The sequence below is a fragment of the Ptiloglossa arizonensis genome, chromosome 1 (assembly GCF_051014685.1).
Source record: "Ptiloglossa arizonensis isolate GNS036 chromosome 1, iyPtiAriz1_principal, whole genome shotgun sequence".
Taxonomy (NCBI): Eukaryota; Metazoa; Arthropoda; class Insecta; order Hymenoptera; family Colletidae; genus Ptiloglossa; species Ptiloglossa arizonensis.
The window spans coordinates 1,248,083-1,260,942 of record NC_135048.1 but is presented as its reverse complement, the minus strand read 5'-3'; the positions used below and the strand labels follow the sequence as shown (position 1 = coordinate 1,260,942).

At 38.6% G+C, this 12,860-nt stretch overlaps 1 protein-coding gene across 1 annotated transcript in view; it reads left to right on the top strand.

The window, feature by feature from the left end:
* Kn (EBF transcription factor knot) overlaps positions 1–12,860 on the top strand; it is a 153,762-nt gene that overhangs the window by 20,766 nt on the left and 120,136 nt on the right. Inside the window, exon 3 of the mRNA XM_076327711.1 lies at positions 11,574–11,637. Within this exon, the coding sequence (XP_076183826.1) occupies positions 11,574–11,637 (64 nt within the window). The remainder of the gene's footprint in view (positions 1–11,573; positions 11,638–12,860) is intronic.

The window sequence follows — 12,860 nt, the reverse complement described above, 5'->3', positions numbered from 1 at the left end:
ATCGATTAAAAATTGTAAGCAAAAATTTAAAATATAGACAATTCGGTAAGATAATTGATTAATGCTATTTCTTTTCGTATAATACGTTTGCTGTACACGTCCCTTCTTTGTTTAAGTTAAGTTTAATTTGTATACATTTTATAGAAGGGGCTTCGGCCCGTTTATAAATAAATAAATAATAATAATAATAATGAAAAATTAGTTACAAAAGAAAGAAAATAACAGGGTAATAAGCAACAAACGATTATAGAGAAATGACAAGTGTTCGAGTAACTTAACTTTGTAAAATGCAAAACTATTTTCAAAATTGATAGATTAACGTATAAACGCAACCATTGTTGTAAACCGAAATTTTTTTCCTACGCGATACAGTTCGGTTGGTTGGTAAAAATTTATTTCCCGTCGCTTATTGTTTCGATCTTTCCACTCGTTTCACGGGCACTACGATCGATTATGGGTGCTTAACGAATTATAACGTTTGTTCGATATTAGGGCTGCTCAACGCTCAAAGATTCACTACTTTGTATAATAGATTTCACATCGTTAACAATCGTTACTATTGATAACAAACGATAACAATTCGTTAGAACGTTGATCGACCTAAATACGAACATTATCGAACGAATCGAGTCCGTGTAATATCGTGAATTTGAAATCGCACGCTTGCGTGTATGTTACGATTAATGCGTTAACAATAATGCTATTTTTCGATAATTTTCTTGTGGATGTATCTACACGAAGTACAACAAAAATATAATAGAGTCGAACGAGGTGCGGTTAAAAATACTGACGTAAAACCTAATCTAAATTATGCAGATTTTTCGAGCGTTCGAGCTAAACTTTGGCAATTAAAAAATTGTAGAGCGAGCACGATCTATGTTACGAAGCGAGTAATCGAAAGAAAAGAATAGTATCACCGAGCAAACGAGTGGAAATTATTAATAGGTATGTATTTTGATCGCGTATGTGCGATCTTATTCTTCCCATCTTTTTCTATCGCTTTCTATCGTAGTCATTTACAGTTCTTTGCGATCGCGAGTATACACGGCTACCTCGTGTGCATCGCTTTGATCTATTATATAAACGTCGCTCGATACGCAAAGCTGTTTCCATCGTTTCAACTTGTAAATCTACGATCGCACGATCATCCCGCAACCTTGCAAAGCCACGAAACTAAAAGCATTATGCGTTGCAATAAATGGTAAAATGTAGAGAAAACTTGGCTTTATTCAAAGGCGATCAATCTTTAAACCGTTATGTCGGTTTGCGTTGAAAATACGTTTTTTCACGCGATAAATAAGCGACGTTCGACGAAACGAATTCGCGTATTCACTTATTAAAAATGTTTTATTTTTCTTTCCGTGGGTATTGATAATTGAAAAATGCATTCATCGGGAACGTTTTGTCCTTCTATTGTTTCCGACAATCGACGACTTTTAGGACGTACATACGATAACCGTAATAGCGTAAAATGATTCGCTGAATCGACGAATAACCTGTAAACTTTAACTCCGAAATTATAGAAACGCCTTCTTTTGTACGTACGAACAAAAAGGGAAAAGGGAAAAACGAAGAAAACGATATAAAAATCGCGCGCATTCATCGATATCGAGTTCAAAAATAAGCGATGGCGTCGAGTGACAACTTTGGAATTTCAATGCTCGGGGTAGTCCTGGTCTTCCCGGGAGAATAAGTGGAAAAAGGAGAGGTGGACCTTTATGACATCGGGGAATATCGTGCGAGCGTACGCTTATCTCGATAATTGCCATTTCCATCGGGGGTGACGTCAAATATTAAACGCCTCCGCCTATGCGTATACATATCGATAGTCGGCAGGGTACACCTCCAGCTTTTCCAGCAATTAGTCCGACAGGCGAAAATCCATTGGCTGCGTGAGAAATGGACGAACGCGATCGTAAGGGTATCGATGTGGTCACGCGAACCGCGTAACTTACCAACAATAAGCGATCGTTCCGTTTTCATTTGGCATCGTGTTTTCCTTTTCTATCAACGATCGCGTCGCTTTCCTTAGATCGAACATTTATTATTCAATAACCGCCTGATCGAAAATTTACAAGTCGATGGTTAATTATTCATCGACGGCGTTAATTTTGCATCAACACTGAGGACCGCGTGCTTTTCGAGAGCACATGGCCCCTGGGAGCCGCGCATTATTCGAAATAATAAAATAATTTTGAAACGATAATATTTATAAGTCTTTGCGTAAAACGTTACACATTTTATACAAAATTGTTAAATTTTTTATCGAAAAATTATAATGTTAACACATTGATGGCGGTAAGCTCTGACAAGTACGTAGCCTGAATTCTCACATATTTTTTCAATTATTTAATAAACGATTGGTAAGATTCAAAAGAGTGCGTAACATTTAACAAGTAAAATATTTCATTCGTATTCGAAGATACTTCTGGTAAAGGTTTTTAATTACAAATACATCGTGCGTCTCGTTGGATATTTTTGCGTTTCAATGCTAACATTTTGTTCTAAACTACGCTGATCGTAGATCGCCATAAGGTGCACATCTGGTACATATAGACGTTCTAGGTTGTGCAATTTGAATTACATCACCACAATCGTCATTTACCCAATTTTTCGGCAACCGAAGTGAAAAATCTTTGTACTTTGTTTTCTTCGTAGCGTTCAACTTTTCATATACTACGAATGAATCGAACAGTGCACGATTTATTATCCAAAATATCACTTTATTCGATCACTCGATTGTTTTACAAAGTATTAAACAGTAGAACAAATATTGATCTGCTCTATCCACTTTCTTCACGAAAATATATTTTTCAATACAAGTAGGTTTTGTTTTTATAGTAACATTTCGACATGTTTTATCAAATGTGCTAGCATTATGAACTATCGCCGATAGTTGAAAATTAAAAGATACTAAAAACCAGGCGGTCTCCCGTCCTCAATGTGTTAATTGAATCAAGTAACGCGTCCATTCGATCCGAATGTTCGGATATGTGGTGAAACATTTTCTGAATCGTCATATTTTATTTCATCATCGTTGCAATATAACTGAGAAGTATTCGAATTTTCGGTACTACTATAGTGGCTCCGAAAAAGTATTCCTAGGCTATTTTATAAGGAAATTCTTCTTACTCCTAAGACTGATTTCAATGAAAGTTTGTGAGCACGTATTGCATATATAGAGAAATTTTTTTATCCACAGGAAATTTTGTTAAGAAGGTGAAATGTGGTCTCGAAGATTTTAATGTTCTTTTTCTTTTATTTTTTGAACGCAACTTCCCTTCTAACTTTTTTGCAACAGAATGATAAAGCACCAAGAGCTGGACAATTTTCATATGAAAAGTTTTGCTCTATTTCGTACTATTACGAAGTTGTATTTGAAAAATCGAAAAGAGAGTGGCACCGTAAAAGTTGATTTCAGCCGATTTCAGATATATATGAACACGCGATACAACAAAAATTTTCCTACACAATTTGTTCAGTTTTTAATTATCGTTCGACTATGAAAAAAGTTCCTCAAGAAAATTGTATTAAGATGTGAAGAAATATTGAATTTTTTTGTCTTAATTGTATCCTCTCGAGAACATTTTGCGTCGACAAAAAGATTACGTCATATGCGGCCTAATTATGCTTTACACGCACGCAGACTTTCATTAAATTCAGACTTGTAGGTTAGAGGATATTTGTTTACAATATAGTTACCACGAATACTTTTTTGATCCAGTGTGTATCAATGGAAAACGATAAAATCCACGAGCTCGCTTAAATTCGTTAAAGAAACGAAGATCGTCGATCGAGTAGGTAATATTGTACAATAACACCTCGACGTTCCCGTCGCTAATGAACAAGGAATCGATGCGACGTTATTCGACATTTTGAAAGAAAAATTTCACCATTATATTCGAACGTATAGGCAGATTTTGTACCACGAGAGGTTAAATTCGTTTTCCGTAAGCGAGAGATTATTTGACCCGTTCTTAGGAAGCGAAAGGATCGATTGAAAATTGCGTAACGTAAATTGAATTCATTTCAAAGGTTTTCACCGGACAATTTATCGTAAATTTTTGCGCAAACGCGATAAAAATAAAACATCGGTGGAACTTTAATTAGATTTCGCGTGTCCGTGTTCGATCGAACCGCTGGGTCTATATGCATCGACGATCGAATGTACGTAGGTATTTTCATCGCGTTCGAAGAAATAGACTGGAGAATTCCCACAGATGAAGTCGTTATACGTGCTCCGGTCTCTCGATGTCCCTTGGTTTTTTAAAGATCGCATCGATTTACAATGATCGAACGGAAATGGAGATTTCTTCGTTTCCTGCTTGAAAATCGTTTCGGAAGAATGATTCCTAAACGGTGTTTAATGCTTTTGTAAAGTCTCGTTGTTCCGCGAGTCTTCGCAAAAATCCATACTTCTCTTATTTACATTCGTATTTGTTCAAACGAATAATGGAAACGAATAAAAATATCGAACGCTGCAGAAACGATCTTCGAGTTTGTTTCGTAGGACGAAAGCGGAAAAATTCACGGTTCGCGAAATATTTAAGCGCTTCTCGCTTTGTAATCTGTCGTTTCACGTGAAACAAGCAGAGCCGACGATTCTCGGTAATTACCTCGCGAATTAGTCTCTCGTACTGGTTGCTGATACCCGGTTATCCGTTTTCCCGTCAAAGTGAAACCCAGTTATTCGACTGATCGTTCAATTACCGTAAAGACGTGTATCGTGTATCGAATTAACAAACCCATCGCCATTAATAACGTATTTAACCGTGAACGGGGACGCGTACCTTTCGAGACATTTACGACCGCGAACGAGGTCGCCGCGCCACGTAGATTTCCGTCCAAAATTATCGTCAGAAATGATACGTCCAGCTCGTGCTCGGAGATCCGTCGCGACCCTGTGCGAACGCTTCTGGAATGAGAAGCGATTGTCAAGCCGGTAATCGTCGGAGCTCCACTTTCTATTGGTCAATTAGTATAGCTGTTTAAGGAAAAGTTGACCGCTACGCGGTGCAACGTCGATTCTTGCGCAAGAGAAATCGCTCCACCGGGAGAGACTGACTTCGGACAAACGGTCACGCGGATTTGTACGAATACCCGCGTACATACTATACTCCTTCCTGTCGTTCCGTCACGCGCAAGAGAACCGAGCAGCGTTCGTGCATCGTGAATCGCGGGTTCCTATCCCGGTAGTAACCGCGCGCCCAACTTATCGAATTATCCTCGCCGTAGTCACCGGAACACCGGATAGGCCCTCTAGGTATACATAACTAACGAGAAACGAGAAGATGAAAATCTACCTAGCCCTTTCCACTTTTCAGATTCTTGGTTATTATTTATTAAGTCGAACACATCTGCTCACCAAATGATACCTAAGTTGTTCAATAAGTTTTGTCGTTCGATAAAACTTATCGAGCAACGTGGTACTATACTTATTGAACGACAAAACTTATCGAACAACCTACTAAAGAAAACAAACGAAATAAAACGCGACAGAACGAGACACAACAGTTAACGACAAACATTCGGGATATTAATAATTGTTATGCCTTCGAGCTTAACGTATTTGGGATGCCTGGTTAATGGGTTTGGGGAAATTTAAAGAGCTTGCCGGATTTATTTATCGATTTTTTACAGCCTCTTTTATCATACATTTTCCCTGTACGTTCATTTATACCGAGAGTTGTTACCATAATTTTTACCAAAGTATATACCATTAAGTCTTTAAAGGGGAAAATGAAAATGAAACGATTCAATTCGTCCGACAATGTTCTAAAGAAGACCGTTTCGAACGTTTTGATCCGTCACTTCGAGCAGTGCAAGTTGCAAGGAAATCATTGTTCATTCAAAAGTCAAGGAAGAGAAGTGTATTTAGAGATCTTTTATCTCTAAGAGTGTAGGGTTACGTGCTATCCTAAACTGTATCGGTACCTAAAGCCAGTCGCTCTCTCTGCATTCAGAAATGATATAATGCAGTAAGGATATTGGAAATTTTCTAAATAAAAAAACTAGTTTCCATTGTTTAATAACGCATAATATCGTGTAATAATCGGGTTACAAACTGAAATAAAGTTTGACATCGTTCTTCCCGAATCTCTTGAAGAAAGATATTTATAATTCTACCAAACATCGTTACGTTTCGTTGTACGCAGCGAGACAATCCTGTGTCTCTAATTTTCTCTATTTTCTAAATTTCTAAATTATCCTCTGATATCTGAAAATCCTTCTACTGTACAGTCCGATTGCTAAGAACCGAAAAAGTGGAGAGAACGAGTGGAAGAAGCGGCCCTTGCCCCTTGCATCGTTTAGCTCGTGGATAGCGTTTCGTCTTCTCGTTTCCCATTAATAGATGTATGTATATATTTACATATTGGCGATGCTCCGTCGAAATCGTTGTTTCATCTTCCTCCTCCGTTTCGTTCTTCTCGCGGCATTATTTCACGTTTCGCGCCTCGGGGTAATGACATACATCCTCTGATAAATCTATCCGCCATAAATTGTCGGCTAATTTGACCCGACCGGACGATGAGGCTGCTCTTACCGGACGTATGATACACAATTTGAAAGTGTAACGCGAATCGAACGAAAAATTCTTTATTATCGGACATTATCGTTCGGAAAACGCTCGTGTGTATACTTTCCTCGAATATCGATCTCACCGGTTCATTTCAGAAGAAAATTATTTTCAATTCGGTGAAGTTTACTAGACGGTTCCGGCGAAGCATAAAGAAACTTGTCTCAATTTTGCAAATTCATTTCCCACAGATCACGATTTTATTTCCGTCGTTTCGGCAGAAACGGTTTGGACATGTTTGCATTCGTTTGCAAAGAATAACTTGTTTCGAAGTATGATACGTGTAGTGTCCACCGTGAAAATAGTACGAATTTATTGTCACGTTAAATATGGAAATGGAATTAATCGTAGAGTGGTATGGACGACACGCGGACGAACTTACGGCGAATTTACAGCCGATTGGACGAAAGATAAGCGAAACGGCGGAAATTGTTCGAAAATACGCGGAAGCTCTCTCTCTAACGAAACTCAAGATCTAGTTGCAATACGAAGAAATTAACCAACAAACGAACTACTAAAACGTCTCATTTGCAAGTCAGGGAACAAGTGTACTTTCTATTCCTCCGGTTCGATTTGCATCGCTTATCTTGATATCTCCATTCCTCCCCATCCTCGGTTAAGAGCACGTCTATGTATAATTCACACGACTGGGACAGTTGCATCGCATAGCCTCCCTATTAATTAGGGTCATGCACCGCGGACATAGATCAGTCCCGGTGTCGAGTAGCCGTTTGTGCCCGAGCTCGGCAACGCCTGTTCTCACCCTCGCTTATCCGAGTCGAGATAGAGAAACATTTACATATTTTTATCGGACTTAATTATTTAAGCGAATGAGACCGGTCGGCGCTCGATCTGTATATTAATGCAGCGAGACGATCCTGTCTCTATAATACTTCCGTATTTCTGAATTTCGATCGTCATCGATCACCGTAAAGTCGCAACGTAAAAGCCTGCGAATAAAGCGTGTCAGCGCCACGGCGAGCGTACAATTCCCGGAAACTGGTGCCCTACGTAAATACAGGGTCTCCGCGTTCGTTCTCCGTTCTATCCGCTTTTTATCCGTGTTTAATTAAAAAGTAGTCGTGGATCGACCGACCGCGTATATACCTGATTAACGTCCATCGTGCGGCTGCGAATTTAGAGATTAATGGCCGTGACAAACGTCGGCGACAGCAAGGAGCTTAATGCGTACACGCGGCTAGAGAAAAAGGGAAGAATGATGTCGATCCGCCGGCCAAGTAACGATGATTATCCGGTCTACCATAATCAGAGTTTAGTAGAAAAATCTACCGTACCTACTTTCCGTCGATTTGAAGAAATCGTGGATCGAAATCGTTCCAGAAATAACTATTTCAAACCCTCGAAAGTAGGTACCTTCTGCTCGATTAAACGGTCGCAAACAACCGAAATAATCTTGCAACTGTTCTCACGTGCGTGTATCCGTTTACAGTTTGAACCTCTGGTCACATTTGCGCGCACAAAAATTGTCTCGAGCACCTGTCGATTTTAACAAATCGTTGCTATTTGGCACAAATGATGTATTTCCATAACCCGATTCAAGTGTAGGTACACACTCGATCGTTCCACCGAATAATAATTAATTGAAAAATTTACTTGCGCACATCGAATATGCGGTACGTATCAATTCTTCCTTTTCGTGAAAATTAATCGCGATGATTTTGAAATTACCACAGACTCTAATTGAAAAGCACAACGGGGGGTAGGTGTATCGATGAAAAAATGATATAAATATTGTTTCATTTTCCGTTAAGCTTTCCAAAATAATGTATCTCGTTTAGCCTGAAAAACGTTCAACGAGTTAATATTCCTCTACGTTTTACAACAGCGCACAGTGGTTCAAAGCCGGAAAATATTCCAATTTTTTCATTGCAAAGGAAAGAGTCTTTTTAATATAATTTCGTAGTAGAACAATTGACGAATCAAAATTCGTACAAATTTTCGAATAATATCTTAAACTTATGCGAGAAATATAATGTTCAAATCGGAGTATAGACTGTACGTTACTTTTAGCAGGAGACGTAATATTAAAATTACAAGTAACTGACAAAATTTAATAAGGAAAAGTTGTAGTGATTTGTTTATCTAGATATAAAGGAAATATGTAACATACATTGAATCAACAATCTTATTATTGTTTGCGGTAGAACACAAATTTAACAAAAGTGAACTTTTAATTTATAAAAAATTTTTAACTCTAATAAGGTGTAACTTTTTTACAACAGCGAGCGTCAATGTCAGACTTGATTCTGATTGTTCAGTAAAGCTTAGAGAACGCGAATAAAAAAGTTTCAGCTGCGCAAACTTTCGAGTTTGGTGATAGGATTCTTTCTTCTAACAATTGTCACAATTAACGCTTCGATAGTACGGATAATGAACCATACTGTTACGCATTTATTCAACTTTCTAATTGTTACCATTTATTTAACTAACTAAAAAATTAATACTTTTTCTTCTTAAAGTTAACAACTAGTTTTAGTGTTTCCTCGGTCTACCATAAACCACTTAAGACTCTCTCAATTAATTAATCCAAACTATGATTTAATTTTGGATCCGCCACTTTGTTTTAATTAAATATTTATTACTTTTATGACTTCTGACCATTGATTCGTAGTAAATAAATTCGACATCTCCTGAACACTAACGTAAATATGACAATTGATTAAAATATACGTTCAACAAATTGGAACTACCATTTTGTTTTCAGCAGTGTTTACCTCAGATTCGTAATCAGCGACCACGAAAATATTTGCACAAATTAATGCTTCTACATTGAAGTTATCCAATTTCTTTCCGAATTATGGCCGTTTCGAACCACAGTGCAATGCACTAATACTTACTGCAAGACTCGTTCGAAGATGTTGGGTGCCTTCTAAAGACTAATTCAGAAACAATTTCAACCGTTACTTTATCGGTTCGCGCATCGATTCTATATCGACTCCATCGTCGGTTTCTTATCTCGTCCACGGTGCAAGGCACCACGAAAAGTCGTAAAGGGGAATAATTATAGGAAACGATAAGCGAATACGAATTGTACCGAAAGGGGATGTGCTTTGACTACGATTCGATACCTTTGAGCGACGTTGCTCAAAAGTTCACGATGTACGATCGCTGCCTCGATAATCGAGCAACTTCGAGACCGTCGGGTCGGGAGCGACGCAAACGTATCCGTCGACAAAGAAAATGAACAGGTATCGCGATAACGGTGGAAATACTTTTTCAGTTCCTCTTACCTGTTACAGACGCGACATTTATAACGCACAATTTCGTATTAACGCAGAAAACGCATCTCTGCCACTGCACGCGATGCACACGTCGTACCGCACGTGCGTCTTACGCGCACCACAGAATACGTGTGCACCACACGTGCGCGCGTCAAACGTATTTAGCAATTTCATTTGACGCGAAATCGATGCCAAGGCCAATGTGGATTCCATAACTAAAATCGATACGAGGATCTGTATTGGAACCGACTTGTATATCAATTTGAAGTCTGTTTCTCGTTGTTTCGTCATAAGTGAAGGAACGAGGTCACAACTCATTTCCGTTACTCCTGAAACGAACATACAACGACTCGAAAAAGTATTCGCACGCTATGTTGTAAGGAAATTCTTCATACCCGTACAACCGATTTTAATGAAAGTTTGTGTGCACGTAGAGAGTAATAATTGGTACGTAGAGAAATTTTTTTGTCCACTGGAATTTCTTTCAGAAGGTAGAATCAAGTCTCGAAGGTTTTAATGTTTTTTTTTTTATTCTTTTAATGCAACCTTTTTGCAACAGAACGATAGAGCACTAAGAGCCGAACATTTTCCATATGAAAAGTTTTGCTCTACTTTCTACTACTGCAAAGTTGTATTCTTAAAAATTGAAGAGAAAGTGGCACTGTAAAGGTCGACTTTAGTCGATTTCAGACAGATATAAACACACGATAAAACAACAATTTTCTTACGAAATGTATTCGGTTTTTAGCGCTCTATCGTTTAACTATGAAAAAAATTCCCCAAGAAAATTGTATTAAAATATGAAGAAATATTGAATTTTCTGTTCTTGATTATACCCTCTCGAGAATTACGTCATATGCGGCCCAATTATGCTTTACACCCACGCAAACTTTCATTAAAATCAGACTCGTAGGCTAGTGAAATTTGCTTACAATATAAAGTGTACGAATACCTTTTCGAGACACTGTAGATCCGATTTTGGGCTCGTTTCGATAGCGAAAATAATTGTACATCGAACGCGTATAATAATTTTCTATTCGAATGATCCCGTTGCGTACGATTTGATAGTTATCCGACGTTTCGTTTCGGAATAAACGATGCTCAGCGCGTATTCGATCGAATGTAACCAATGACCAACCAAGGGATCGGTCTCCGTAATTGCATTAATTTTATGTAAAATCGATCGGACTCGTACGGTCGTCCTTGAGTCGAAAGATCGTATGCGCGGCTAAATGTTGCGACCGCGTCGCGGGGGTTGGTTCGTAGGTGTTTTAGAGATAGGTAGTTGAAAATGCATTACCGTGGTCGCGGCATATGGCGCGATGCACGCATGACTCGTCAACAGGGCAGGATGATAATTATGCATCGCACGCCACGCGTAATGGCACGGCTCTTACCGACGCATCAAGAAATTAATAATTAGCGTGAGGCGGAACAGGCCGAGCGCGAGAGTTACGTCACGGTGTACTTAATTAAAATAGAACGGGGCGCGAAGAACGCGGGGGTGGGTCTTCGTTTCTTCGCGCACCGTTCCCTCGAAACGATTTAAGGGTGCGCGAAATTTAGCAAGATTAACGAGATTTAACGTTGAATTCCGCCCGTATCGTAAACTTCGTAATCGAAGATGACGTTGCCGCGCTCCTCGAGAGAGATAACCATAAAATAATAACGAATCAACGGTATCTTGTTTCGCGTATTTCGTTGCACGTTATTCGATAACGAGAAATAAATATCTATTCTGCGTTTCTTTCTAGGAATCCGAAGGCCAGAAAACGAACAACGGGATCCAATACAGTCTACATCTGCTCTATTCAAACGGTGAGTAATAAACGAACGATAATTAAGCAAGACTGGTGCGTTTCATCCGTTCGGGTATCGTCGGCTCGAGTATAAAGTTCTTTCGACGAAAGAATCGAAAGTTAAAAATTCCGCAACGGGAAATACGCGCGGAATCGAGATCTTAACGAAAATGGGTCGGCTCTCTTTTCGGAAAGATCGATCATTGACCTTCTCTGTTCTCAAATTTAATCTCCGTATCTCTGTGATCCAAATCTACCACAAGGTAGCTTTGAATTTAATATTCGAGAGTTCGTTCTTCGTATATTATACCGTTCAGTTTTTCGAAAAGCGCCGCGTTCAATTTCTTTTGTACAAACGTTTATCGTATACCTATTTCTACGGACACCTGTCAAATTGACGAGTAAAGGAAACCACATATTTTCCTTAAAAAAGCTATCGATTACATTTAAAAACATTAACAGACTCGATATAAATTAATTAAATCTATTACTCGATACGAGTTTATTACTTCTATTTTTATTGCAATAGCCGATGCGACGTGACTCGCGTCTTTGTGAACTGCCGACTAATGGAAAAAGAATCCTCGATTCGTTGTTCTTGTATTCGTCGATAAGTTTTTCGAGCAATTCGAATACGAAATCTTTTCTGGATATTTTCGAACCGGTGCATTCCTTATTCTTTATCTAAGAAGTTACGACTGGCCGAAGAGGCTACCGGAAAGACCCTGCTTTTACACTGAATTTGCGCGCCATTTGATCGACTACGTCTACATCGAAATTTGGTCTTATCGCAAAATGTAATTATTTCTGGGACATGTTTGCGATTGTTCTAAACTTTCGCAAATGTACGTTTTACGCTTAGTAACGATACTTTTACTTTTAATTCACTTTGGTAAAGAATGGTAATGCAGTTGTCCGATTTTTAATGCAGCGAGGAAAACAATCGACAGATTTTTAGTTGCATCCTTTTGCTATTTTCGGTAATTCTTTCTTGCTCGCTCGATGGATCGCGACCAAAGTTACATCGTGAAAGTAATTATTTTGTAAGCGGTATACCGATGAAGAAGTTTCTTACAGTTCGATGCCATCGAACCCAAGATATTTTCGTTTAATTATGATTTTCGTTTCTTTTCTACTTTCCGGCTACTTTGACATTTCTTGCCAGATAAATAATTTCAGTTTCTTACGGTCATCTACGAATGCAGCTTACCCTCGTCGATTTGTCGAGTATCCGGAGGAACA